At 48.6% G+C, this 27,049-nt stretch overlaps 1 protein-coding gene across 1 annotated transcript in view; it reads right to left on the minus strand.

Moving 5' to 3' along the window:
- LOC309567514 (uncharacterized protein) overlaps positions 1 to 13,849 on the minus strand; it is a 32,138-nt gene extending 18,289 nt beyond the window's left edge. The window contains exons 1-5 of the mRNA XM_082272898.1: positions 13,666 to 13,849; positions 8,894 to 8,971; positions 4,384 to 4,416; positions 2,867 to 2,950; positions 703 to 800 (exon numbers count right to left, since the gene is read on the minus strand). Coding sequence (XP_082129024.1) covers positions 703 to 800; positions 2,867 to 2,950; positions 4,384 to 4,416; positions 8,894 to 8,971; positions 13,666 to 13,770 — 398 coding nt within the window. The 5' untranslated portion in view covers positions 13,771 to 13,849. The remainder of the gene's footprint in view (positions 1 to 702; positions 801 to 2,866; positions 2,951 to 4,383; positions 4,417 to 8,893; positions 8,972 to 13,665) is intronic.
- Positions 13,850 to 27,049: the final 13,200 nt, after the last annotated feature.

Raw genomic sequence — 27,049 nt, forward strand, 5'->3', positions numbered from 1 at the left:
TGGAGAATGCCATGACTGCAAGGAGGACTGTGATGGGGGACGCCATGACTGCAAGGAAGACTGTGATGAGTGCCATGATTGCAAGGAGGACTGTGATGAGTGCCATGATTGCAAGGAGGACTGTGATGAGTGCCATGATTGCAAGGAGGACTGTGATGAGTGCCATGATTGCAAGGAGGACTGTGATGTGGGATGCCATGACTGCACATAAGACTGTGATGGGGGATGCCATGACTGCAAGAAGGACTGTGATGGGGGACCCCATGACTGCAAGGAGCACTGTGATGGAGGACGCCATGACTGCAAGGAAGACTGTGATGGGGGATGCCATGACTACAAGGAGGACTGTGATGGAGGAGGCCATGACTGCAAGGAGGACTGTGATGGGGGCCATGACTGCAAGGAGGACTTTGATGGGGGTCATGACCACAAGAAGGACTGTGACGGGGGCCATGACTGGGTTGGGGACCTCTGTGTTGCCTACAGGAGGGCTGAACACCGACAAACAAAAACTTTGTAGGCCAGCCAAGGATGATGGCTCCTACCACCAGCATGCCTCAGTTTGTAGGTAAAGCAGTACGGAAAGCATGATCAGTAACACAGAGGGATGGGAGCAGTGCCCCTCAATGGGGGCGGCTCGGGGGAAGGAATATGTAAGGGTTATAGGAATGATAATAATATAACCGATAAAGAAAGACGTACCAGGTACAGGAGGACATGTATCGGCCGGGTCCCGGCAGCTGCATGGATTTCCACAGGAGTTTTACCCACACATCCCGCAGTTCTGCAGACTCAGCACTCTGAAAGAAATACAAAGATCTGTATATTAATCTGTAGCCGGAGTGCTCCTTTATTGCTCCATCCATGACACACAACATAGGTGTGTCCCGGGCCCCCAGGGGCTCCTCGGCCGTTATCTTGGGGCCAAACTTAGTGGGTGAGGACACGCCTCCACAGTACCTGCATACGAGAACGCAGTGTACACCCCTCCGCAGTCCCTGTATATGAGAACACAGTGTACACCCCTCCGCAGTCCCTGTATATGACAACACAGTGTACACCCCTCCGCAGTACCTGTACATGTCAACACAGTGTACACCCCTCCGCAGTACCTGTATATGACAACACAGTGTACACCCCTCCGCAGTACCTGTATATGTCAACACAGTGTACACCCCTCCGCAGTACCTGTATATGAGAACACAGTGTACACCCCTCCGCAGTACCTGTACATGTCAACACAGTGTACACCCCTCCGCAGTACCTGTATATGACAACACAGTGTACACCCCTCCGCAGTACCTGTATATGTCAACACAGTGTACACCCCTCCGCAGTACCTGTATATGAGAACACAGTGTACACCCCTCCGCAGTACCTGTATATGAGAACACAGTGTACACCCCTCCGCAGTACCTGTATATGTCAACACAGTGTACACCCCTCCGCAGTCCCTGTATATGAGAACACAGTGTACACCCCTCCGCAGTACCTGTATATGTCAACACAGTGTACACCCCTCCGCAGTCCCTGTATATGAGAACACAGTGTACACCCCTCCGCAGTATCTGTATATGAGAACACAGTGTACACCCCTCCGCAGTACCTGTATATGACAACACAGTGTACACCCCTCCGCAGTACCTATATATGACAACACAGTGTACACCCCTCTGCAGTACCTGTATATGAGAACACAGTGTACACCCCTCCGCAGTACCTGTATATGAGAACACAGTGTACACCCTCTGCAGTACCTGTATATGAGAACACAGTGTACACGCCTCTGCAGTACCTGAATATGTCAACACAGTGTACACCCCTCCGCAGTACCTGTATATGAGAACACAGTGTACACCCCTCCGCAGTACCTGTATATGAGAACACAGTGTACACCCCTCCGCAGTACATGTATATGTCAACACAGTGTACACCCCTCCGCAGTACCTGTATATGAGAACACAGTGTACACCCCTCCGCAGTACCTGTATATGAGAACACAGTGTACACCCCTCCGCAGTACTTGTATATGAGAACATAGTGTACACCCCTCCGCAGTACCTGTATATGAGAACACAGTGTACACCCCTCCGCAGTACCTGTATATGAGAACACAGTGTACACCCCTCCGCAGTACCTGTATATGCCAACACAGTGTACACCCCTCCGCAGTACCTGTATATGAGAACACAGTGTACACCCCTCCGCAGTACTTGTATATGAGAACATAGTGTACACCCCTCCGCAGTACTTATATGAGAACATAGTGTACACCCCTCCGCAGTACCTGTATATGAGAACACAGTGTACACCCCTCCGCAGTACCTGTATATGAGAACACAGTGTACACCCCTCCGCAGTACTTGTATATGAGAACATAGTGTACACCCCTCCGCAGTACTTATATGAGAACATAGTGTACACCCCTCCGCAGTACCTGTATATGAGAACACAGTGTACACCCCTCCGCAGTACCTGTATATGAGAACACAGTGTACACCCCTCCGCAGTACCTGTATATGAGAACACAGTGTACACCCCTCCGCAGTACCTGTATATGAGAACACAGCGTACACCCCTCCGCAGTACCTGTATATGAGAACACAGTGTACACCCCTCCGCAGTACCTGTATATGAGAACACAGTGTACACCCCTCCGCAGTACTTGTATATGAGAACATAGTGTACACCCCTCCGCAGTACTTATATGAGAACACAGTGTACACCCCTCCGCAGTACCTGTATATGAGAACACAGTGTACACCCCTCCGCAGTACCTGTATATGAGAACACAGTGTACACCCCTCCGCAGTACCTGTATATGACAACACAGTGTACACCCCTCCCTCCGCAGGTCTGCTCTCACCAGTAATTTCCGTTTGCCATTCTTCATGACAATCTCAAAAGTGAAATTTCCGTCTGCATCGCTCAGACTTCTCACTGACTGCACCTGTAGGGAAGAGAAGGAGTCATTTAGCAGCAGGGGGCGCAGTACTGGAGAATATATAGAGGAGCTGGGATTATACAGGGCAGGAAATAGGTATCAGCCCCTAACAATTTATACCCCACCAAGAAATATTCTCCGCCATATCCCCCTGTCCCGAACACCTCCCTGTCACCCTGCATGTGACAACACTTCCTCCCCATCACACCTGGATACCTCACCCAAGTCTGGTCACCTTGTTATCACTCCATACCGGGACCTAGTCACCTCCCCATCATCCTTCCCTCATCACCTCTCATCCTGGCTCATCCAGCATTCCCTTCAACTCTCACATGGGTCTAGCCACCTCCCTGTTACTCCTTACCTGGGTCTAGTCCCCTCCCTGTTACTCCTTACCTGGGTCTAGTCCCCTCCCTGTTACTCCTTACCTGGGTAAAGCAAACTCCCTGTTACTCCTTACCTGGGTCTAGTCCCCTCCCTGTTACTCCTTACCTGGGTCTAGCCACCTCCCTGTTACTGCTTACCTGGGTCTAGCCACCTCCCTGTTACTCCTTACCAGGGTCTAGTCCCCTCCCTGTTACTCCTTACCTGGGTTTAGTCCCCTCCCTGTTACTTCTTACCTGGGTATTCCCATCCCTGTTACTCCTTACCTGGGTCTAGTCCCCTCCCTGTTACTCCTTACCTGGGTCTAGCCACATCCCTGTTACTCCTTACCTGGGTCTAGCCACCTCCATGTTACTCCTTACCTGGGTCTAGTCACCTCCCTGTTACTCCTTATCTGGGTCTAGTCACCTCCCTGTTACTCCTTACCTGGGTCTAGCCACCTCCATGTTACTCCTTACCTGGGTCTAGTCACCTCCCTGTTACTCCTTATCTGGGTCTAGTCACCTCCCTGTTACTCCTTACCTGGGTCTAGTCACCTCCCTGTTACTCCTTACCTGGGTCTAGTCACCTCCCTGTTACTCCTTACCAGGGTCTAGTCCCCTCCCTGTTACTCCTTACCTGGGTTTAGTCCCCTCCCTGTTACTCCTTACCTGGGTCTAGTCACCTCCCTGTTACTCCTTATCTGGGTCTAGTCACCTCCCTGTTACTCCTTATCTGGGTCTAGTCACCTCCCTGTTACTCCTTATCTGGGTCTAGTCACCTCCCTGTTACTGCTTACCTGGGTGTAGCCACCTCCCTGTTACTCCTTATCTGGGTCTAGTCACCTCCCTGTTACTTCTTACTTGGGCCTAGTCACCTCCACGTCACTCCTAATCTGGGTCTAATCACCTCCTTGTGAACCCCCACCTAAGCCTAATCACCCCCTATCACTCCTCACCAGGCCTAATTACCTTCCCATAAGACTTAAACTACATTACCAGCTTGCCCTTTTTATTACAGACATATATGTGTTACACAATCATGTAATCTACGTGCCATTAGGCTGCATTACTTACAGATAACATGTAGTACTGACCACGCAGAGAAGTCTAAAACAGAAAGGCAAAACATTTTAAGTCAGGAAAAGCATTTCTGATGAGACACCCCAATGACAAGTCAGCCATTTCACCAAATATTATAGACATGAGCTTGGCCACTAAATCACTGTGCTGGGTATGATAGGTGTAGAGTACACTGTGCTGGGTACTGCTGACCCCTGCACTCTGTTAATTACTTACTCCTGACCCCTGCGCTCTGTTCATTACTTACTCCTAACCATGCGCTCTGTTCATCACTTACTCCTGACCCCGGTGGTCTGTTCATTACTTACTCCTGACCCCTCACTATGTGCATTACTTACTCCTGACCTCTGCACTCTGTTCATTACTTACTTCTGACCCCTGCATTCTGTTCATTACTTACTCCTGACCCCAGTGCTCTGTTCATTGATTACGCCTGACTCCAATGCTCTGTTCATTAATTACAACTGGACCCAGTGTCAGGCAATATCAAAGAAGTGTTCCAGAAGTCAGTCGCCATGGAAGTGAAGTTCCAGTGGCGAATGCAAAAGGTGTTTAGCCATTAGGGAGAGCCCAGATCTGCCCAGGATGTACTGGAATTGAGAGACGCGATCCGTTGGGAGCTCTTGATGGAGGCTCTCTAAGTGGAGTAAGACTATTATGGAAAGGTCCTTCCTACATCAATGGAGTGGTACTGGCTGCAGATGGATTAGCGTATACCATTCCTAGGAAAGCATCCTCAGGAGGAATGGCTGACAAGCGTGAAATGGTGCAGGACGATGGGTATAAGGTACTGCAATGGTATTCTACAAAGGTGTGACCATGGATGAAGAACATTGATCCTACATAAGGGTAGGGTATTGATATTTAGGAAGCTTCAGGAGGACCCACATTTCAGTAGTGCACCGGAGTGGAGATGGGAGGACATCCGAGATTTTAGGGAGTTGGAATTTCCCAGTGAGCTCGGATTGATAAGGGACTTAGACTTTATAGTTACACAAGAATGGGAGCTGGAACAAGCATATAAAAGACTATTTGACAAAGCTCAATAGTATGTCCAAGCAACAATGGATGTTATGGATTATGAGTCACCTGCCGAAGCGTTGGCACTGGACCCAAATGGATTGTCAGCAATTCCAGAAACTGTGGATTTAATAGGCTTTTCTGCTGAGGAGGAACAACCCCGTGAGCTTTCAGCAGAAGCGCTGGCATCAAGGTAGAGCGCTGCTGACCTCTGCCTGCAACAATCGGTGGCCCTGGAGGATTTGTGCAAGACCACCAACTTTTAATGTTGCTTCGCATTGGAGGAGCTGGCATCGGGGCAGAGTGTTACAGACCTCTGCCCCACACTCCTGGCAGTTCCGACAGCCCAGGGTGGGAAGGTGGCAGTTCTTCGTCCCCAGGGGCAGAGCCACAGTTCAGGAGAGAAGGTGGTTATTCTTCCTCCCCAACAATCAGCCAGAGTGGAGGAAATGGTCTTCCCTCTCCAGCCAGGATCCGTGCACCTGAGGGACAATACCAGAGAAATGTCTTTCCAGCAGCTGGATGAGAGTATGGAAGATGGAGCAGCCGGCTCATCTCCCTAGTGGCATGTTCAAGGACCAGGGAAAAGAGGAAGTCACCTTACCTCCCCCTCGGGAGTCTGGGAGTCCAGGAGATGGAGCAGCTGGCTAATCTCTCCAGCGGCAGTCAGAGATGCAGTGAAGGGAGGAAGCCATCCCCACTCCCCAGCAGCAGTGAGAGATGAAGTGAGGGGAGGTAGTTGTCCTCCTAAGAGGCAGATCCACAGTCTGGGAGTGGAGGAAGCCGGCTCCCTCCACAACAGTTAGCCGGAGTGGATGATGTGGGGTCCTCGGCAGAAGCGCTGAAATCAGGGCAGAGTGCTACCAACCTCTGCCCAGCACTGGCAACAATTCTGAAATTGCAGGGAGCCGGGACATGTGGCCCCTGTCCCCAGCGACAAGCTAAATTAGTGAAGCTCTTATGCCCAGCTGAAGTGCTGGCAACAGAGCTGAGCACTGCTGGCCTCTGTCTAGCACCTACAGTCTCTCCACGGCTTCAGGGAGCCGAGGCAGTTGGCCCCTCTCCCCAGCAGCAGATCGAGCCCCAGACTGGTAAAGTCCACCCAGGTGAAGCGTTGTCAGCCAGAAAGAGGGTTCATGACCTCGACAACCCTTCCCTGCAACCAAAAATGGAAATCAGGTTGACCACCTATGTGGGTTCACTCTGCCCGAACAACGCAGGCCCAGAACAGGTGGTTTGGGGAACACAGGAGTTTTATTGAAAAAGGACGTCATGAGCACAGTGTCTCCTGCCATTTTTTGGATCAGCACAACAAATCTACTATTGGCCTCAAAGTGTGGATCATCGAGTCTATTCCCCAAACTTTTCCTGTGGCAGAACGTTTCAAACGATTGTGCCAACAAGAAACCTTTTGGATTTATTCGCTGGGCACGCTTGTGCCAGGAGGTTTAAATGAGGAGATTGAAACCCACACTCTACTATATAGCAGACCCACCAATTGCTTTTCTCTCCCCCCCCCCCCTTCTGCTCACATATACACGACATATTAGGAATCTGTTTTAACATGTTTCCTTACTGGGCATGTGCCATATAATAACTTGTATATATAATTTTTTTATATATTATTTACCGTTAATTTGTTTTCATCTTTATTTTAAATTTTCATTCTTATTTTAATTTCACTGTTATTTTATTTTTATTTTAAATGTTATTTTCATGTTTATTTTCTTGTTTATTTTATTAAATTTCTTAATAATTCTCCATTCATGCTTCTTAGGAGCCTTTGTACGATTCTTGTAATCTAAGAATGTTTATATATTGATTCATATGCTTTTACCCATTTCTCTTATATATTTTATTTATGTTGTAATTCCATGTATTCTTCACATGAAGGCCGTAATAGATTTCCATTGATATATATACCAGCATCTGAATTGTCCAAAGCGAGGCCTGTAGAAGGAGCTGCTGCTTCGAGCGCGTAGCCTGATATTCTCAGTCATCCCCTGCCTGCCCGACTGTTCCAGCCTCTTCGTCTTCCAGTGACGTCACTTCCGCTTGCGGTCCACGCTGGTCTGCTTCCTGGTGCACGGGACAACCGCAGGAGCTGGACTGATGAACATGTAGCTCAGTGGACAGCGTGGATAAAGAGGAAACAAATAGATTGGAACGGCCCCCCTTGCCTACCTACTTGTGCGACAATAAATTGTCTGTACTACTACACTTAGGTGGCGCTTCCTGTCTTCCTCCTTCTTCAGTACCAGAACAGGTCTGGGACCTTGTTAATCTACTTTTGTTGGGGGAGAAATGTGACAGACCCTACCAGGACCGGGGCTTTCTTAAAAGATTAAGGGCAACCCCCCTACCCTCTGATTATAGCCCATGGATAAAGCAGATCATTCTCTAATCATGGACAACCAAGTGATGAACACTTAGAGCGTGGTTTGGATCACTTCTCTAAATAAGGACAATAAAGCTTACCTTCTGAAGTGGATAAAAAGGTGAAATATTGATCTTGTACAGGTTAATGGTCAGAGGGAATATGGTGGCCCTCCTGCAGACTGGGTTGGAGAAGCTCCTTCACTTGGGACAGAAAAATGTAGCAACATTATCCCTCATTAAATTTATGAAGATACATTAATTCCACATTTTCAGACTGCTGGAATACTGTAGAAGTTTGTCTCATAGACTGGTACCAGACAGTCTGAGATGGGATGGGGTTTGTTATGTGTTTTTTGTTAAGTAGGTCTCTCCCATTGTGTGCATTACCATTGTTAATTGGGTCACCTATTGTTTCTGTCTGTTAGCATTGTGTCCACTCCACCAAAATGATTGAGGGATGTTATATGTTTGTTAATTAGATTACTGATTAATTAAGATCACAGTTATTTGTTAATTGGATTGGTGTTTGAAGTTTGCATTGTCATGCTAATAACCTCAAGAGGGGGAATGTCCTCCTGTAGAGTATAAAGTATGTGTCTGAGTTCTAATAAACAGTCATTCCTTTAAAGTTTACCCCACATCTTCTCTGTGTACGATGATTAGGGTAAACAGGCTGGAGGGCAGGAGGCACTGTTTGGTGGAAGCACCTAAACAGGGTGCCAAAGCGGTTCCTTCAGAACTCCTGATCCCAGAATTCTGTTGATTACTCCTGCCCCCTGATTACTCCTAACCTCTGCGCTGTGTTCGTTGATTACTCCTACCCCCCTGATTACTCCTGACACCTGCGCTGTGTTCGTTGATTACTCCTGACCCCTGCACTCTGTTCATTGATTACGCCTGACCCCTGCGCACGGTTCATTGATTACTTCTGACCTCTGCGCTCTGTTCATTGATTACCCTTGACCCCTGCGCTCTGTGGGTTATGAACTCGGGGCCCAAAGCAGAGTAGGTTTAGGTGTTACCATACCCCGGTCTTCAGGTACTCCTGATACTAGATAATACTAAGGTATGTTCCAGCCGTAGTGTCACGCCACTCTTTTCTCACCTCCTGCTGGTCCTTGTTGGTGTAGAAATACAGCGTCGTGTTCTGAAGTTTGAACCAATATTTCGCCCAATTAAATTTCTGTAAAAGAGAAAACTGGGCGATGAAGAAAAAAATACGGAGGGGGAGGGGTGGGATTCTACTTTTCCCAGGGAGTGGACATTCCTCCTCTACTGCTTCATCCATCATTCAGAACTATTGTTACCTATGAGGCTGCAAGTGTGTCAGTCAAGAGATCAGTGATTTCACAGATATGAGCTGTCACCCAGTGCTACAGGAGAGAACACGGAACACACAACACGGGAGAGTACACATAACACGGGAGAGCACACGACACACACAACATGGGAGCGCACACAGAACACACAACTAGGGAAAGCACACAGAACACACAACATGGGAGAGCACATGGAACACAAGAGGGAAGGCTACAGGACACACAACACAGGAGAGGCCACAGAACACGAAACATGGGAGAGCACACGGAACACACAACATGGGTGAGAACATGGAACACACAATTCGGGAGAGAACACGGAAGACGTTTATCCTCTGCAATCTACTTTCTCACCACTAGCACTGCTCGGTTCAGGGTAGAAGCAGTGGCGTTAGCTGTCTGGGAGGCCCTGGAACGATGCAGGGCTGCAGGCTGGGGAAAGTATCAGCTGGCATTGGATCAGGCTAAAGCTTTTGACCTGGTCAATCATGAGTACCTATGGCTGCTTCTTGGCAAGTATGGCTTGGAGGGGGTTTTTAATCGATTGGCTAAAGACTTTGTAAAGAGGGGCTGAAAGCTTCATGCTTGTGAATGGTTGGATCGGATGGCCCTTTGAGGTTGGCCTGGGTGTGCGTCAGGGGTGTCCTTTGAGTCCCCTGCTATATGTGTAACAATCGATCCCTTCATCAGGAGGTTAGAGATCGGACTGTTGTGTCCTTTGGGCATTGAGGGTTGTTGCCTATGCGGATGATGTGTGTTTTCATCTCTGGGACAGAGGAGGTGGTTTCAGTGATGGAGAAGTATGCTGAGGAGAGTGACGTTTTCTGGATGGGAGAGGAAGGCAATGGCTTCGAGCCTCCGTACACCTTCCCGGAGGCCTGGCAGGGGATTAATGTTTTAGACATTAGATTTGGTCCGAGAGATTATGGCCTTGCAAATTGGGAAAGCAGGCTGCAAGATGCCAATGGCAAGGTTGCCAGCTGGAAGGAATAGAAACCCTCTTACAAGGAAAGGCTTGACCTGATTAAAACGTACCTGATTCAGGTATTTCTGTATGTTAGCTTTGTCTGTGTTTTGCCAGTGTCTCTCTATGCAAAGATCTACAGCTCTTTATTCCAGCTGTTATGGGGGAACAAACTGAACCTCATTAAGAGGTCTGTAACCTACCTTCCCAGGTGGATGGGTGGCTTAGGTTGGTATTCTTTTCTCAGATGTTTTTGAAAGATAATTTTGATAACATGCTGGCAGAGGAACCGCCTGGGTGGGTTGGTATTTTTCAGTCCTGGTTTAGGCCTTTTCTGCGAAGCTGGGAGAATGGTGGGCCAGTGAAAAGTCTGAGGTTTCGACATGGTAAGCTACCGGCTTACTTTGCCCTGTACCTGAAAATGCTTTGGCAGTGGCGAGTGACGGCGGAGGAAATTAAGTCTCTTCCTAAGAAGGCCCTGGACAGGAGGGTTGTTGAATCTGCCTTTAGCGAGCCACTAGCCCTAAGGGATTGTCCAGGCCCTGTTACGAGGGGGGGGGGGGGAATGCGCTTGATTAATCTGGAGAGAATCTCTTTAAAGTAACAGGACTTGGCCTGGCTCTCTTCCATGGCAGACTCTATGTGAAGGGCAAATTGAAGCATTGCTCTGTGGAGAACCATGGTTGTCCACGAGTGGGGTGTGGCGGTATAGAGGAGACAATGAACCATTTCTTGCTTCAGTGCCCCTTCAATATAGAAGTCTATAAGCGGGTGAGGCTTTGGCTATCCCTTTCCGTTTCCACTTGAGTTATGCGTAGTGGTCATACGGATCTTTTGAGACGCTTTTTCTAGTTAGCTTAGTAGTTCATTACTTCACGTGGAATGCACGGTGTCAGGTTTTCACTCTGAAAAAAGTTCTTCCTATCGAGGTGGTGGTGCACAACATTCTGGGTGAGGTTGGGAAGATTCGGGGTCTTAAGAAGGACAGGTGGTGGCTGGGGGGCCTGGACAAAGGCTTGGAGGTCCTTGTAGCTGCTGTTTGTGTCTCTGGGTGTGGGGCGGCTTTTCTTTCTGTCCTTTCACATCCCCTAGATTTTTATAAGATTGGATTTTTGGAAAAAGGCTGCATGCATGGGATTGATGTGTAATCGTTTCCTAGCCTAAGGGGGTGTTTAGGTGGAGGTTTGGGCTTTGTGGAGTTGAATCTTGATAATAATAATACTATGAAAATGTGTCTTGGTTGGTATATTTAGTTGTCTATGATGTAAGCGATTTGTTTATATATATTTTTATTTATTTTGTATAAATGTAAATATGTTTTTATTATGTTTGTAAGATTTTTAATAAACAAAAATTTACACGAAACACACAACATTGAAGAGTTCATGGAATACACAACACGAGAGTCCACGGAATACACAACACGGGAGAGTCCACGGAATACACAACACGGGAGAGTCCACGGAATACACAACACGGGAGAGTCCACGGAATGCACAACACGGGAGAGTCCACGGAATGCACAACATGGGAAAGTCCACCAAACAAACAACATGGGAGAGTCCATGGAATGCACAACACGAGAGAGTCCACAGAATACACAACACGGGAGAGTCTATGGAATACACAACACAGAAGAGTCCACAAAATGCACAACACGGGAGAGTCCACAGAATGCACAACACAGGAGAGTCCACAGAATGCACAACACAGGAGAGTCCATGGAATGCACAACACAGGAGAGTCCATGGAATGCACAACACAGGAGAGTCCACGGAATGCACAACACGGGAGAGTCCATGGAATGCACAACACAGGAGAGTCCACAGAATGCACAACACGGGAGAGTCCACAGAATGCACAACACAGGAGAGTCCACAGAATGCACAACACAGGAGAGTCCATGGAATGCACAACACAGGAGAGTCCACAGAATGCACAACACGGGAGAGTTCATGGAATGCACAACACGAGAGAGTCCATGAAACAAACAACATGGGAGAGTTCATGGAATGCACAACACGAGAGAGTCCACAGAATACACAACACAGGAGAGTCCATGGAATGCACAACACGGGAGAGTCCACAGAATGCACAACACAGGAGAGTCCATGGAATGCACAACACGGGAGAGTCCGAAAAAACAAACAACACGGGAGAGTCCACGGAGTACACAACACGGGATAGTCCAAGGAACATGCAACACGGGATAGTCCATGGAACACGCAACACAGGAGAGTCCACAAAACACGGGGGAGTCCACGGAACATGCACAGATCTACAGAACATCGCTCCGTCCCCTCCTGACAGACCCATAGTGATATTCTGCAGATTTTTCCATCACTGACCTCTCTGCAGATCATCGCTCCATCCCCTCCCCTCCTGACAGATCTATATCCCATCACTGACCCCTCCACAGATCTGCAGAACATTGCTCCGTCCCCTCCCCCTCCTGACAGATCCATATCCCATCACTGACCCCTCCACAGATCTGCAGAACATTGCTCCGTCCCCTCCCCCTCCTGACAGATCCATATCCCATCAATGACCTCTTCACACATCTGCAGAACATTGCTCCATCCCCTCCCCCTCCTGACAGATCTATATCCCATCACTGACCCCTCCACAGATCTGCAGAACATTGCTCCGTCCCCTCCCCCTCCTGACAGATCTATATCCCATCACTGACCCCTCCACAGATCTGCAGAACATTGCTCCGTCCCCTCCCCCTCCTGACAGATCCATATTGATATATTCTGCAGATAATTCCATCACTGACCTCTCTGCAGAACATCACTCACTTCCATCCCCCTCCTGAAAGATCCATATTGATATATTTTGCTATTTTGCATATTATTCCATCAATGACCCCCCCAGAGATCTGCAGAACATTGCAACCTCCCATCCCCCTCCTGACAGATCCATACTGATATATTCTGCAGATTATTTCATCACTGACCCCTCTACAGATCTGCAGAACATCGCTCCCTCCCATCCCCCTCCTGACAGATCCATACTGATAAATTCTGCAGATTATTCCATCACTGACCCCTCTACAGATCTGCAGAACATCGCTCCCTCCCATCCCCCTCCTGACAGATCCATACTGATATATTATGCAGATTATCCCATCACTGACCCCTCTACAGATCTGCAGAACATCGCTCCCTCCCATCCCCCTCCTGACAGATCCATACTGATATATTCTGCAGATTATTCCATCACTGACCCCTCTACAGATCTGCAGAACATCGCTCCCTCCCATCCCCCTCCTGACAGATCCATACTGATATATTATGCAGATTATTCCATCACTGACCCCTCTACAGATCTGCAGAACATCGCTCCCTCCCATCCCTGCAGATTATTCCATCACTAGGGTTGCCACCTGATCCCACATATGGGTTGCACAGGTTCTGAGGCTCTGATACAATGCAGATAAGGCAATAAGTGAGTTTAATTATCACCTTATCAGCCACAGAACCTGTGTAACCTATACGTGTCCTGGATTAAAGGGAATGGAGGTGGCAACCCTATCCATCACTGACCCCCCACCCCCAGAGATCTGCAGAGCATTGCTCCGTACTGTCTTACCATGGTGTCCTTCCTCTTGCGGAGGAAGCTCTGGAAGGACAGGTTCTCTCGGACGGGGATCAGAGAATCAGGAGAGCTTTCTGTCGGGGGATCCTCTGAAGCCATTATTAGAAAAGTCTCTGAACTTCCTTGTAAATTTTAACTTCCCCATCTCTCTGTCCACATTCCTAAACACACCTGACAACTCCAGCCCCGCCCACTATTAACCTCTGGACACCTGTAGCCCCGTCCATTAGGACTGTGTGTATACTAGAGTCACATGGCTCTCCAGGTTCGGTAAAGGAAGCTGTGCGGTCATCGGGCAGTTTATCTTCTAAATCTTTCTGTTAATGAATGTTAGAGGAATGGAAATCACACAGCTGACCTTTATTCCCACCGAGATCAGCCCCTCGGAATGGGTCAGGTGTGGGTGATCGGCCCCTTTAGAATGAGTCAGGTGTGAGTGATCAGCCCCTCGGAATGAGTCAGGTGTGGGTGATCGGCCCCTTTAGAATGAGTCAGGTGTGAGTGATCAGCCCCTTGGAATGAGTCAGGTGTGGGTGATCCGCCCCTCAGAATGGGTCAGGTGTGGGTGATCGGCCCCTTCAGAATCAGTCAGGTGTGGGAATCAGCCCCTCAGAATGGGTCAGGTGTGGGTGATTGACCTCTAGGAATGGGTCAGGTATCGGTGATCGGCCCCTCAGAATGGGTCAGATATGGGTGATCAGCCCCTCGGAATGAGTCAGATATGGGTGATCAGCCCCTCGGAGGAGTCAGGTGTGAGTGATCAGCCCCTTCGGAATCAGTCAGGTGTGGGTGATCAGCCCCTTTGGAATGGGTCAGGTGTGGGTGATCAGCCCCTTCGGAATGGGTCAGGTGTGGGTGATCGGCCCCTTAGAATGAGTCAGATATGGGTGATCAGCCCCTTGGAATGAGTCAGATATGGGTGATCAGCCCCTTCGGAATCAGTCAGGTGTGGGTGATAAGCCCCTCAGAATGGGTCAGGTGTGGGTGATTAACCCCTAGGAATGGGTCAGGTGTGGGTGATCGGCCCCTCAGAATGGGTCAGGTGTGGGTGATCGGCCCTTCCGGAATCAGTCAGGTGTGGGTAATCAGCCCCTCAGAATGGGTCAGGTGTGGGTGATTGACCCCTAGCAATGGGTCAGGTATGGGTGATCGGCCCCTTCAGCATGGGTGAGGTGTGGGTGATCAGCCCCTTTGGAATGGGTGAGGTGTGGGTGATCAGCCCCTTTGGAATGGGTCAGGTGTAGGTAATCAGCCCCTTCGGAATGGGTCAGGTGTGGGTGATCAGCCCCTCGGAATAGGTCAGGTGTGGGTGATCAGCCCCTCGGAATGAGTCAGGTGTGGGTGATCAGCCATTCGGAAGGAGTCCGGTGTGGGTGATCAGCCCCTCGAAATGGGTCAGGTGTTGGGTTTTTAGCCCCTCGGAATGGGTTAGGTGCGGGAGATCAGCCCCTTGGTATGGATCAGGTGTGGGAGATCGGCCCCTCGGAATGAGCCAGGTGTTGGGTTTTCAGCCCCTCAGAATAGGTCAGGTTTGGGTGATCAGTCCCTCTGAATGGGATAGGTGTGGATGATCAAGCTCTTGGAATGGGTCAGGTGTTGGGTGATCAGCCCCTCAAAATGGGTCAGGTGTGGGTGATCAGCCCATCCGAAAGGGTCAGATGTTCGGTGATCAGCCCCTCGGAACAGGCCAGGTGTTGGGTGATCAGCCTCTAAGAATGGATCAGGTGTGGGTGATCAGACCCTTGGAAGGGGTCTGGTGTGGGTGATCAGCCTCTTTAAAACGGGTCAGGTGTTGGGTGATGAGCCCATTGGAATGGGTTAGGTTTGGGTGATCAGCCCATCAGAATGGCTCAGGTTTGGGTGATCAGCTCATCAGAATGGGTCAGGTGTGGGTGATCAGCCCATCAAAATGGGTCAGGTGTGGGTGATAAGCCCCTAAGAATGGGTCAGGTGTGGGTGATTAACCCCTCAAAATTGGTCAAATTTGGGTTATCAGACCCTCAGAATAGGCCAGGTGTAGGTGATCAGACCCTCAGAATGGGCCAGGTGTAGGTGATCAGACCCTCAGAATGGGTCAAGTTTGAGTGACCAGCTGAGGAACAAGCTGCCGGAACATGGTTAGCTTCACATATGGCCCCTTTGGATGTCATACAGCAGGCCTGTGTTATGCCTCCAGCCAGGTCTGCAGGTGGAAGCAATCTTCTTTTCATAGTAAACTCATCTGAGTCCCAGATATCTTCCAGTGTATGTTGTACCCATCTGTCATCCCAGTGTATGTTGTCATCCCAATTTCCAGAATACTGATAGGAGCAGAGCTTCCAATGACCAACTCTCTTTTACCAAAAAGGTACCAGGACTCCCCTTCAACCCCCCCAGGCTAGCATCCATCATACGCACCTTCCATTCAGGGGAAGCAATTGTCTGATTCCAGTTCCAAACTTATGACTCATCCTGCCAGGGCAAGTCAGGTCCTTCTGGTTAATGGGATAATCCAGAGACTGCACCCTCTATACCACATAAGTCTAACACGAGGCCCGCAGGCCAAATCCAGCCGACCAGGCCTGGTCATGTTGTCCTCATCCCCATTTTTGAAGCTGGGATGTGGTGGAATTCCATTCCGCTACCTCTTGCCCTCACCCTCTGCTCCAGCTGCCACTTTTAAACACAGAAGCTTTCTATGTTTACAAGGGACAGCTTTGCTCACAGCAGTTCCCGGATCTAACAGATCCCTGCATACACTCATGGTGGGGACAGATCTCCAGAGAGAGAACAGAGCTGCCTACACAGGGAGGTATCAGAGCAGGGCCAGGTAGTAGAGAGAGGTGAAAGGTAGCTTTGGAGTTAAAGGATTGGGGCTGCACACACTGTACTCTGCACACCCCTAAATTCTGCATTCTCTATTTAGTGCACCCTTGAGCTCCACGCTCTGTACACTGGGGGAAGCCCTGAACCTTGCACTTTGTAACACACTTCTGAACCCTGCAATCTGTACGTGACATACTTCTGAACCCTGCACTCTGTACGTAACACACTCCTGAACCCTGAACTCTGTACGTAACACACTCCTGAACCCTGAACTCTGTACGTAACACACTCCTGAACACTGCTTTCTGTAGTATAATCCTGAACCCTGCACTCTATAAATAGCGCACCCCAGATCCAAAAGGCCCTTTAAGGGCAACTATACTACTGTTACGGCCTGCGATTAAACTGAATTTAAAAATCCCTGCTCTATACCCCACACAATGCCAGAATGCTAAAGCCCCGTACACACGTACCGAATGTCGGCAGAACGATCGGCCGTCTTTTGTCCGTTGCTGTCCTGTCGGTTGAAAAGTGCTAAAGACTGCACATGAATTTTGTCGGCCAACAACAGCCGACTGCAGAAGTGATGTCATGTGATGGTTAACTTTCCGTGTGTTTTTTCTTCTCTGAGCATGCCCAGTCTTGCTCATCTGCTGTTAGTCGGCCGAATTCTGTACTGACCGGCGAACAATCGTCCGTTCTGGTGACGGCCAACAAAAATTTTATAGCCTGCACACCCGATTCTGTTCGGCCGAAAAGTCGGAGTCGGTTGTGGGAAGCATCATACTTACAAGCCGACAATCGGCCGATCGTTCGGCGGCCGAATATTTACGGCCAACAATCGCTACGTGTGTACGGGCCTTAAGTTTCAATGATATGGAGGAAAATTGGGCTCATGTAATTGCTTTGAAGGACGACGCAATTACACTCAAGACTCTCATGAAAAAAATGGAGGGCCAGTTAGCTCCTGGACTGCAGACTCCAAATATGAGGAGCGGAGAAACTGAAGCCTGTGCAGGATAAGGAAACCCTTGAACAGGACCCATGACCAAGTTAAGGCCCACATACTCCAAGTGATGAGGCAGTTCCAATGCTGATTCGTAAAGAGAAGGGATCTCCGAAGTCCATTAGACATTGGCTGGCAGATCATAAGCTGACTGTTCCCTCAGAAGGTGATTGTAAAGATATCTCACTATGGGAATGCCCTGAGAGCGAAGCAGAGAGAGAACAGTACTCCAAGTGATGAGAGTTCCAACGCTGATTTCTTAAGAGACGAGATCGGCCTACAGGGTTGGCACAGTCCTTTGGACATTGGCAGGCAGATCCTAAGCTGTCTGTTCCCCCTGAAGGTGGTTGTGCAAATATTTCACAATGGGAATGTCCTGAGAGTGAAGAAACAGGGGCTATAACCTTGATGAAGACCCGAGGTCAGTGGACAGGCAACAAACTGATAATGCTGCATGCCCACAGCAGAACACAGGTATTGTTGACATGCCAAGAAGATGGAGACATGCAAGTACACATCCTTCTGTCCGGTGAGGCCGGGAAGAGGAGGGAAGCAATGACAGACTGGGCAGATGTTTTGTGGAAGTTTTATACCCAGATGAAGGTGTTGAGGACCTCTACATCCAGTATGGGGCAGATGCACCCTTCTGCTTTGCTGGCAGTGAAAGATTTTAACCAGAAACTCTGAAACCTCCCTATACCTGTAAGGGTACCAGGAAACCAGACCAAACAGGGATGCAGGTAAAATAAAGCCGGTTATTGGTGCAAACAAAAATAAACGTACAGCAAGAATGAGGAAGTGGGAGCAGGAACAAGATGGGGTCAAGTCCAGAAGCGGGTAGTCATCCAAGCTGGGGTCGAGTCCAGAAGTGGGTAGTCTGCCGATGCTGGGTCAAGAGCCAGGAGAGTCGTCAACCAAGCCAGGTCATACACGGAGGAACACGGAGAACAGAAGACTGCTAGCAGAGATGCACCTTGGAGCACAAACACAAGGGCAAGGACTGCAACCCAACAGGTGATATAGTCAGGTGTGCAGCATCATCACTGTGTGACACCCAGGCCGCAGGCAAGTGATGATGCAATCAGAGTTTATAAGAGGCAGCACTCTGCACATGTCCAAGATGGCTCCCAAAAGGAGGGCAAGGTAAGACCTTGACAATATCTGGGACAATGGCTATGACCCCCTGTACTAGAACAGCATGAAGGCCCACCAAAATGTGGAGGAATGTTAGTAAGTTAGACAACATAAAGCAGAGAAATTGTCCTGGGACCAGATGGCTGAGAGCCAACAGACATCCCCCCTCTCTGATAAGTGGGGACACCCCCTCATTGTGAGGAGGACTTGCTCATAAACTTAGAGACTCTGGGGGTCAAGAACTTATGGTGGAACTGAGTTCCACACTTTGCCTTGGACTAGGAGGCCTGAGAGGAACGACAGAAGTCCTTTATAGCATTAATAGAGGGTTTGCACCGGGTCTTTAAACACTCAACTGGGTTTAAAGGGGTCAGACTTCTTTAGATACCCCTTCTCCATAGGGTATTGCTGGACAAGATGCTTAGGGGAAGCAAAGTCCTTTTCTGGGTTAGGCCAATCACTATACACTGTAGGCAGTGCTGTATCTTGGCCTAGGCCAACAAGGCCCAGCCCTAGGGCGGCACTTTGCAGGGGGGCAGCAAAAAGCTGCACCCTGCAGGAAAAAAAAACAGCCTCCTCCCGGCACAAAAAGGTTCCCCGCCGGCTTGCGATACACTTTTTGTATAGTGCCAGTCTTATGTGGTGAATTGGGCCGGAGGGCAGGGTCCAGGAGGCAAATCAGTCTGGTACCCCCATAAAGCGGTCACACTGCTACCTACCAGTATGATAATACTGCCCGGTCAGGAAATTCGGACAGACTGTAGGCCGCCGACCACACTTAATACAACTGGCCCGACGGCCGCCAATGCAAATAGGTGTGGCACTGCAGCCAAATACTCTCCTCTGCCCCCAGGCACTGATGGGCACTCATATGCTGCACTGATGGGCGCTAATAGGCTGTACTGATGGGCACTAATATGCTTGCTTTAATGGCCACTGATGAGGCGGCAATGGTGGGTACTGATAAACTGCACTGATGGGCACTAATGAGGCTGTACTTATGGGAGCTGATGAGGCTGCACTGATAGACTGTGGTTGTGGTTTACAGACGACAGGACGAGTCATAAACAGGAAGGGGTGTGGCCTTTACAGGAAGGGGTGGGTGATATTTAAATTAGGGGGTGCACAAGTTTAGTCAGGCCTAGGGCAGCAAAAATCCTAAATACGCCACTGACTGTAGGTGTAGGCGAGGCAGACCGCTCCAAATCCAGGCATGTGCAGACTGTGTCAATAAGGACTGATAAATCATACAATATTCTTATCATATGTTGTAACATCTGCAGAGAGACGGACTAGGGGGGAAGCACACTTGTGTCCCCTGCGGTCTAGGTCAGCTATCATGGCTGCAATTTTGCTCATAAATCTAGACACAGTAAATGAGAAGTCTTCCCTGGACAGTATAGAAGAAGGGTTTACCTCTAAAGGAGTTAAGAAAGATTCAAAGGACCTCTGCGACTCACGCAGGGACCAGCAATCTGGGCTGCCGGAGTCAGGTCCTTTGGAGAAGACAATGTAAGACCTTTAAGCAGTGTTAGTGAAGCACAGGTTGGTGAGGCCTCCAGGACCGCTGCCTCGCACTTATGATTTTCCATACTAGTACAGCCTGAAAGACAGTCCACAAAGGTACTCGTAAAATCATTGCTGGAGTAGCAAGGGTTAATGTCACCTGTGATCAGGTTACCTGTAAGGCAGCAGGGAGCCCAGGTACTGTCCAGAAGATCATAGAACCAAAATAAGTTCAGAGAAGATGGCAGGAAGACAATGAGGCATGCATGATTCAAGAAAATGGTGCATGTGCAGTACGGCCACCATAGAGGGGACCTGCTCTGGAGCAGTAGGGCCCAGATCCTGCACAGCTGAGTAAGGCAGGACCATTGAGCATCAAATTTAAAAACCCACACAGCTCCTTCTCCCCACCCCCTGCCATGTGACTAACTCTGACACGGCTGGAGCGCAGTGCATTAACCTCTTTGGGGGAAACCAGACTGTATCCATCAAACAGGCTCTCTGTAAAACACGAGCAAAAGCCACTCACCACAACCGAGGTCCAACAAGAGCCCTGTGGCACCTCCTCAGGCATATCAGGGAACAAAGAGTCAGGATCCAGGGACTGATCCACCAACTGATAAAATAAATCTCATTAAAATCGAATAAAAAGGTTCTTCTTACTCTCAAGAGAAGAAAAGATATCTGTTTACCTAGGACACTAGCAAAAAAACATGGCATGCTGGGAGTGGGAGGGGTTAGACTCGCCTGTTCTTACAGCTTTGTTTTGCCAATGTCCAATCTCCTGAGGACAGCAGCATAACCCAATTTGCCTGAATACTCATCCTGTGTGCAGTCATGTATGATTAGAAAAAAAGTTTTGGGTTTAGATACACTATACGGTGCGAGGGTGACGCTGAGTGGAGAATGGCACATCGAGGCTGACACGAGCCACAGCGAAGGTGACGCTGAGTGGAGAATGGCACATCGAGGCTGACACGAGCCACAGCAAAGGTGACGCTGAGTGGAGAATGGCACATCGAGGGTGACACGAGCCACAGCGAAGGTGACGCTGAGTGGAGAATGGCACATCGAGGGTGACATGAGCCACAGCGAAGGTGACGCTGAGTGGAGGATGGCACATCGAGGGTGATGCTGAGCGGAGAATGGAACATCGAGGGTGATGCTGAGCGGAGAATGGAACATCGAGGGTGACGCTGAGCGGAGAATGGCACAGAGGGTGACACAGAGGCAAAGCAAGCGTGATGCCAAGCTGAGAATACCACAGTGAGGGTGACGTTGAGTGGAGAATGGCACATCGAGGGTGATGCTGAGTGGAGAATGGCGTAGTGAGGGTGATTCTGAGCGAAGAATGGCACAGAGAGGGTGACATGGAGTGGAAAATGGCACATCGAGCGAAGAATGGCACAGAGAGGGTGACATGGAGTGGAGAATGGCATAGTGAGGCTGAAGCTGAGTGGAGAAGGACACAGTGAGGGTGACGCTGAGCAGGGAATGGCACAGCGATGGTGCCACAGAATGGAGTATGGCATCGAGAGGATGATGCCAAGTTGAGTATGGCATTGAGAGGATGATGCCGAGTGGAGTATGGCACAGAGAGGGTGAATGTCACATGGAGTGTTCCTACAATATTTTCTCAAAATAAAAATCCCTGACTCTCTTCCCGCCTGGGCTGCTCAATATGAGGAAGGCATGCCATTCTCCATACAACATCACCCTCTTTGCGCCATTCTTCACCCGTCACCCTCCCAACCCCATTCTCCATGCTTCTGGTGACATCACTTCCGCCGTGCGTTCCAGGCTGGTTAGGGTGGCTTCTCGGGGCTCCTGAGCCAGCCATCTCTCTGCTCAGCAGCCGGAACAGATGACAGCGGTCCTGCAGGACAGTTTTAGGAGGATCCACATCCAGACTCTGACACCAGGTGAGCACTTGTATATTTTACCTCTTGTGAGTGTTTTTGCTATTAAAACTTTTAACCGGCATACTACACTTCCATCCTTTTCTGCTTCTTTCCTCTTGGTCTTCACAGAGCCGGTCACAACTCTTGAGGACGGCAGCCACAGGGGGTGTCGTGTATTTCTTTATTGTACCCCTGTAACCTCAGATCAGTGACATTTTATGGATTACCCTCTACCCTGATCTTTGGTATAGGATATGTATTGCTGGATGGACTATAAACTCTGTGCGCCAGTATCTCCATTCTCCATTTTTATTTAGATTAATTGCCTCTTTGGAAAAAGGAAAAGAAAGCAGCAATTGCTCTCATTAACTGTCAATAGAAATTAGGCGTATAATAGGAGCAGCTGCTCTCGCTCTCTTTCTAAAGGGGCAGCAAATCAAATAATGTTCCATTGTACTACTACACAATGGAATGCGATTGGTCCGTGTTGGTTGCTGTACGTGGCATATCAGCATTCTTCTTTGCTGGGGTCAGAGCATTTCCTAACATTGTGAAGGTATATGGGGGGTGAGTGCGGGCTGCTATGGGGGTTTGTTGTGTCTGAGCACACTAGAATGTCACATGAAGAGCATAACATAGTACATGCTCCAGATACCGGGCAGGCTACACACACAGCAGGAAAGACCTGTTCCTCATACACAAAGGCCTATGCTGGAGCTGGCCACCAATCACATCCTGCATACTGGAGCACAAAAAACACCTACACACTACAGAATGATAGAAACACAATGGTCATTATCTAGGACTACAGCCCAGACAAAGGTCTGATATCTAAAGCCTCGTACACACGCGTCGAAATTCGGCAGGGAATTTTCGTCCGACCGGCCGATTTTCGGCTTGTTAGTATGATGCTTCCGACAACCGACTCCGACTTTTCGGCTGAAAAAAATCTGGTGTGCAGGCTATAAAATTTTTGTCCGCCGTCAAAACACGGCCGATTTTCGTGCAGTCAGTACAGATTTCGACAGGGAAAAATCTTAGGAGCAAGACTGGGCATGCTCGGAGAAGAAAGAACACAAAGAAAGCAACCCAACACATGACATCACTTCTGAAGTAGAATTTTATCGGTCGACAAAAGTCCAGTGCAGTCTAGGCACATTCCAACCAACAAAACACCACTCTGGACAAAAGACGGACGACCGGTCGGCGGAAAATCGTTGCATGTGTACGAGGCTTAAGGAGAGAAACATGGCAGACACACGGTGATAGGACATTTTTAGTGCTCTCTGTGTCCCCGTTAGGGAGAATAATCCTCATTCTTCTGCAAGTGAAAGTAAAAGAAAGTACCAAAATTTGGTGTTTACATCAGAACTCTAATAGAGAGGGAATCTTCCAATGGGGACACGAGTTCTGGTGGCAACCAGGCATTTCCTCTCACTTCCTGTTTTGGCTATCGGGAATTGACATAGTTACATACAGTAGTTGGTAAGGTTGAATAAAGACTATAGTCTATCCATTTCAACCTGTGAGTGTACGTGTGTCAATGTCGAGAAACATTTCCCATATCCTTGTATGTTGTGTTCTTTAAGATATTGGAGTAGGAAGGACAGTGGTTGTCTCTGTATATCCTTTATAAGAGCAGTGATAAGTCCACCAGTGGGCTTTGCAGGAGGCACTGAATGCAGGAACAATGTCTCCTGCAGCTGCAAATCAACATGCATACACACGGTGCTCTGAGACTACAACACTGAGACACTCGGAACTTTCAAATCTCCCCAATAGGACACCTGACGGGTTTAAACCCTTCCTTACTCTATCCAAAATGAAAAAAAAAATCTATTTAATTAAACTTTGTAGTGGCATTAAAGGTTCATTTTTTTTTATTAAATACTTACAGTGCCTTGCGAAAGTATTCAGCCATCTTGAACTTTGACCTTTTGCCACATTTCAGGCTTCAAACATAAAGATATAAAACTGTAATTTTTTGTGAAAAATCAACAAGTGGGACACAATCATGAAGTGGGACGAAATTTATTGGTTATTTCAAACGTTAACAAAGAAACTGAAAAATTTGGCGTGCAAAATTATTCAGCCCCCTTAAGTTAATACTTTGTAGCGCCACCTTTTGCTGCGATTACAGCTGTAAGTCGCTTGGGGTATGTCTCTATCAGTTTTGCACATCGAGAGTAGGGCTGTGCATCTTCACTTACCTCACGATTCGATTACGATTATTAGGGTCGCGATTCGATACGATTCGGCGATGCATCACGATTACTGCCCAATGCCCATGCCCAGCCCACTGCCCAATGGTTTTCAAAACTTTATAAAAAAAAACAAACCATCAAGCAGTCACAAATAAAAGAAGAATCCTTTTTTTTTTCATTTGCTTCAAAGGACACTTTCCTGAACCCTGTCATGGCCTGCAAGCCCTGCATACTTTAGTGCACTTGCACTGCAAACATATAGGAAGGTCTGAAAATGCAAACAGCATAGCAGAGACAGACAACAACACTAGTATTTTACTAGAAGTAACAGTAAAATTAGTAAAAAACTGTAGAAGTGCAGTTTACTGCTTCATAAAAGAAAATATTAATATAAGCCAGGCCTACCACCATTTAAAGTACAACTAAAGGCCAAACTTTTTGGATTTTGGATAAAGTTTTGCCTATAGTTGTACTTTAAGGCAAGCCAAGATAGAAGAAGCCAGCCAGCCAAGCTAATATTCTTGTGAAAATGGTCATCATAAATTCCCACAAAACATTATATATAAATCCTTTTATGTGAATATGCATTGCAATAAATTCCAGGTGTGCCCAGACCCCCACACTGACAGAGACCTGGATGTCCCCCACACCTTCCCCAATCCCCCACAGCACTGACAAACACTGAGTGAGTCCCCCCCTTGCCCAGACCCCCATAGCTGACTGACACTGACAGAGACCCCCAGGCCCCCACTGACACTGACTGACCCCCCTGGCTGCCAGACTGCCACAGCAGAACAGTATCCCCGGGCCCCGACCGACCGTCCCCTGTCCCAGGCCCCCCCCCCATCACAGACATCCCCCAGAGATTCAGACGAGAGACCCCCATGAATGATTACACAATTATTTGTTCGGACATACCAGCTGTGTGACTGTGTGGGTTGTTGTGCACTGCATTGCAGAGGAGGACAGGTGCTGTGCTGCTCTCTGGGCTCTGTGGCGGGCAGCTGGCGTCACTGGCAGTGGCGGCTGGGCCTCCAGGACCTGTCGGCTACGGTGAGGTGAGGCTGGCGGCATTGGCTGGCTGCGATGGGGACGCACTTGGGGCTCCTCGCTCCCGTGTGTGGACTCACTGGACTGGCGGCTTCTGGCCTGGATGGCTGGCTGGCTTCTAGGCCGCAGGTGGGACACCGATACACGCGGGGGATGTCTTGGTGCGCCTTGGCCCGGGTCAAAGAGGCGGAAGGGGAGGGGCGGAGCCTTTTTATTAAGCTCCCGCCACTAACCCACCAATCAGCTGCCGATCCTGCGATCTTGTGATTTTTTTTTTTCCCTTGCGCGATAGGGCGTGGCCGCGGCTGATGACGTCATTTCGTATAATCGATTATGCCGGCAGCCCGCATCGATGCAGAATCGCGAAGGGTCGAATCGCGTTGCATCGATCTTTCGATTATATTCCCCAGCCCTAATCGAGAGACTGAAATTTTTGCCCATTCCTCCTTGCAAAACAGCTCGAGCTCAGTGAGGTGGGATGGACAGCAGTTTTCAGTTCTTTCCACAGATTCTCGATTGGATTCAGGTCTGGACTTTGACTTGGCCATTCTAACACCTGGATATGCTTATTTGTGAACCATTCCATTGTAGATTTTGCTTTATGTTTTGGATCATTGTCTTGTTGGAAGACAAATCTCCGTCCCAGTCTCAGGTCTTTTGCAGACTCCATCAGGTTTTCTTCCAGAATGGTCCTGTATTTGGCTCCATCCATCTTCCCATCAATTTTAACCATCTTCCCTGTCCCTGCTGAAGAAAAGCAGCCCAAACCATGATGCTGCCACCACCATGTTTCACAGTGGGGATGGTGTGTTCAGGGTGATGAGCTGTGTTGCTTTTACGACAAACATAACATTTTGCATTGTTGCCAAAAAGTTTGATTTTGGTTTCATCTGAGCAAAGCCCCTTCTTCCACATGTTTGGTGTCTCCCAGGTGGCTTGTGGCAAACTTTAAACAACACTTTTTATGGATATCTTTAAGAAATGGCTTTCTTCTTGCCACTCTTCCATAAAGGCCAGATTTGTGCAGTATACGACTGATTGTTGTCCTATGGACAGAGTCTCCCACCTCAGCTGTAGATCTCTGCAGTTCATCCAGAGTGATCATGGGCCTCTTGGCTGCATCTCTGATCAGTCTTCTCCTTGTATGAGCTGAAAGTTTAGAGGGACGGCCAGGTCTTCGTAGATTTGCAGTGGTCTGATACTCCTTCCATTTCAATATTATCGCTTGCACAGTGCTCCTTGGGATGTTTAAAGCTTGGGAAATCTTTTTGTATCCAAATCCGGCTTTAAACTTCTCCACAACAGTATCTCGGACCTGCCTGGTGTGTTCCTTGTTCTTCATGATGCTCTCTGCGCTTTAAAACGGACCTCTGAGACTATCACAGTGCAGGTGCATTTATACGGAGACTTGATTACACACAGGTGGATTCTATTTATCATCATTAGTCATTTAGGTCAACATTGGATCATTCAGAGATCCTCACTGAACTTCTGGAGAGAGTTTGCTGCACTGAAAGTAAAGGGGCCGAATAATTTTGCACGCCCAGTTTTTTCGTTTTTTATTTAACAAAGTTTGAAATATCCAATAAATTTCGTTCCACTTCATGATTGTGTCCCACTTGTTGATTCTTCACAAACAATTACAGTTTTATATCTTTATGTTTGAAGCCTGAAATGTGGCAAAAGGTCGCAAAGTTCAAGGGGGCCGAATACTTTCGCAAGGCACTGTACCTGCTCTATAATGGTTTTGCACAGAGAAGCCCCAATCCTCC

Source organism: Pelophylax lessonae, assembly GCF_965119305.1.
Source record: "Pelophylax lessonae genome assembly, chromosome: 11".
NCBI lineage: Eukaryota > Metazoa > Chordata > Amphibia > Anura > Ranidae > Pelophylax > Pelophylax lessonae.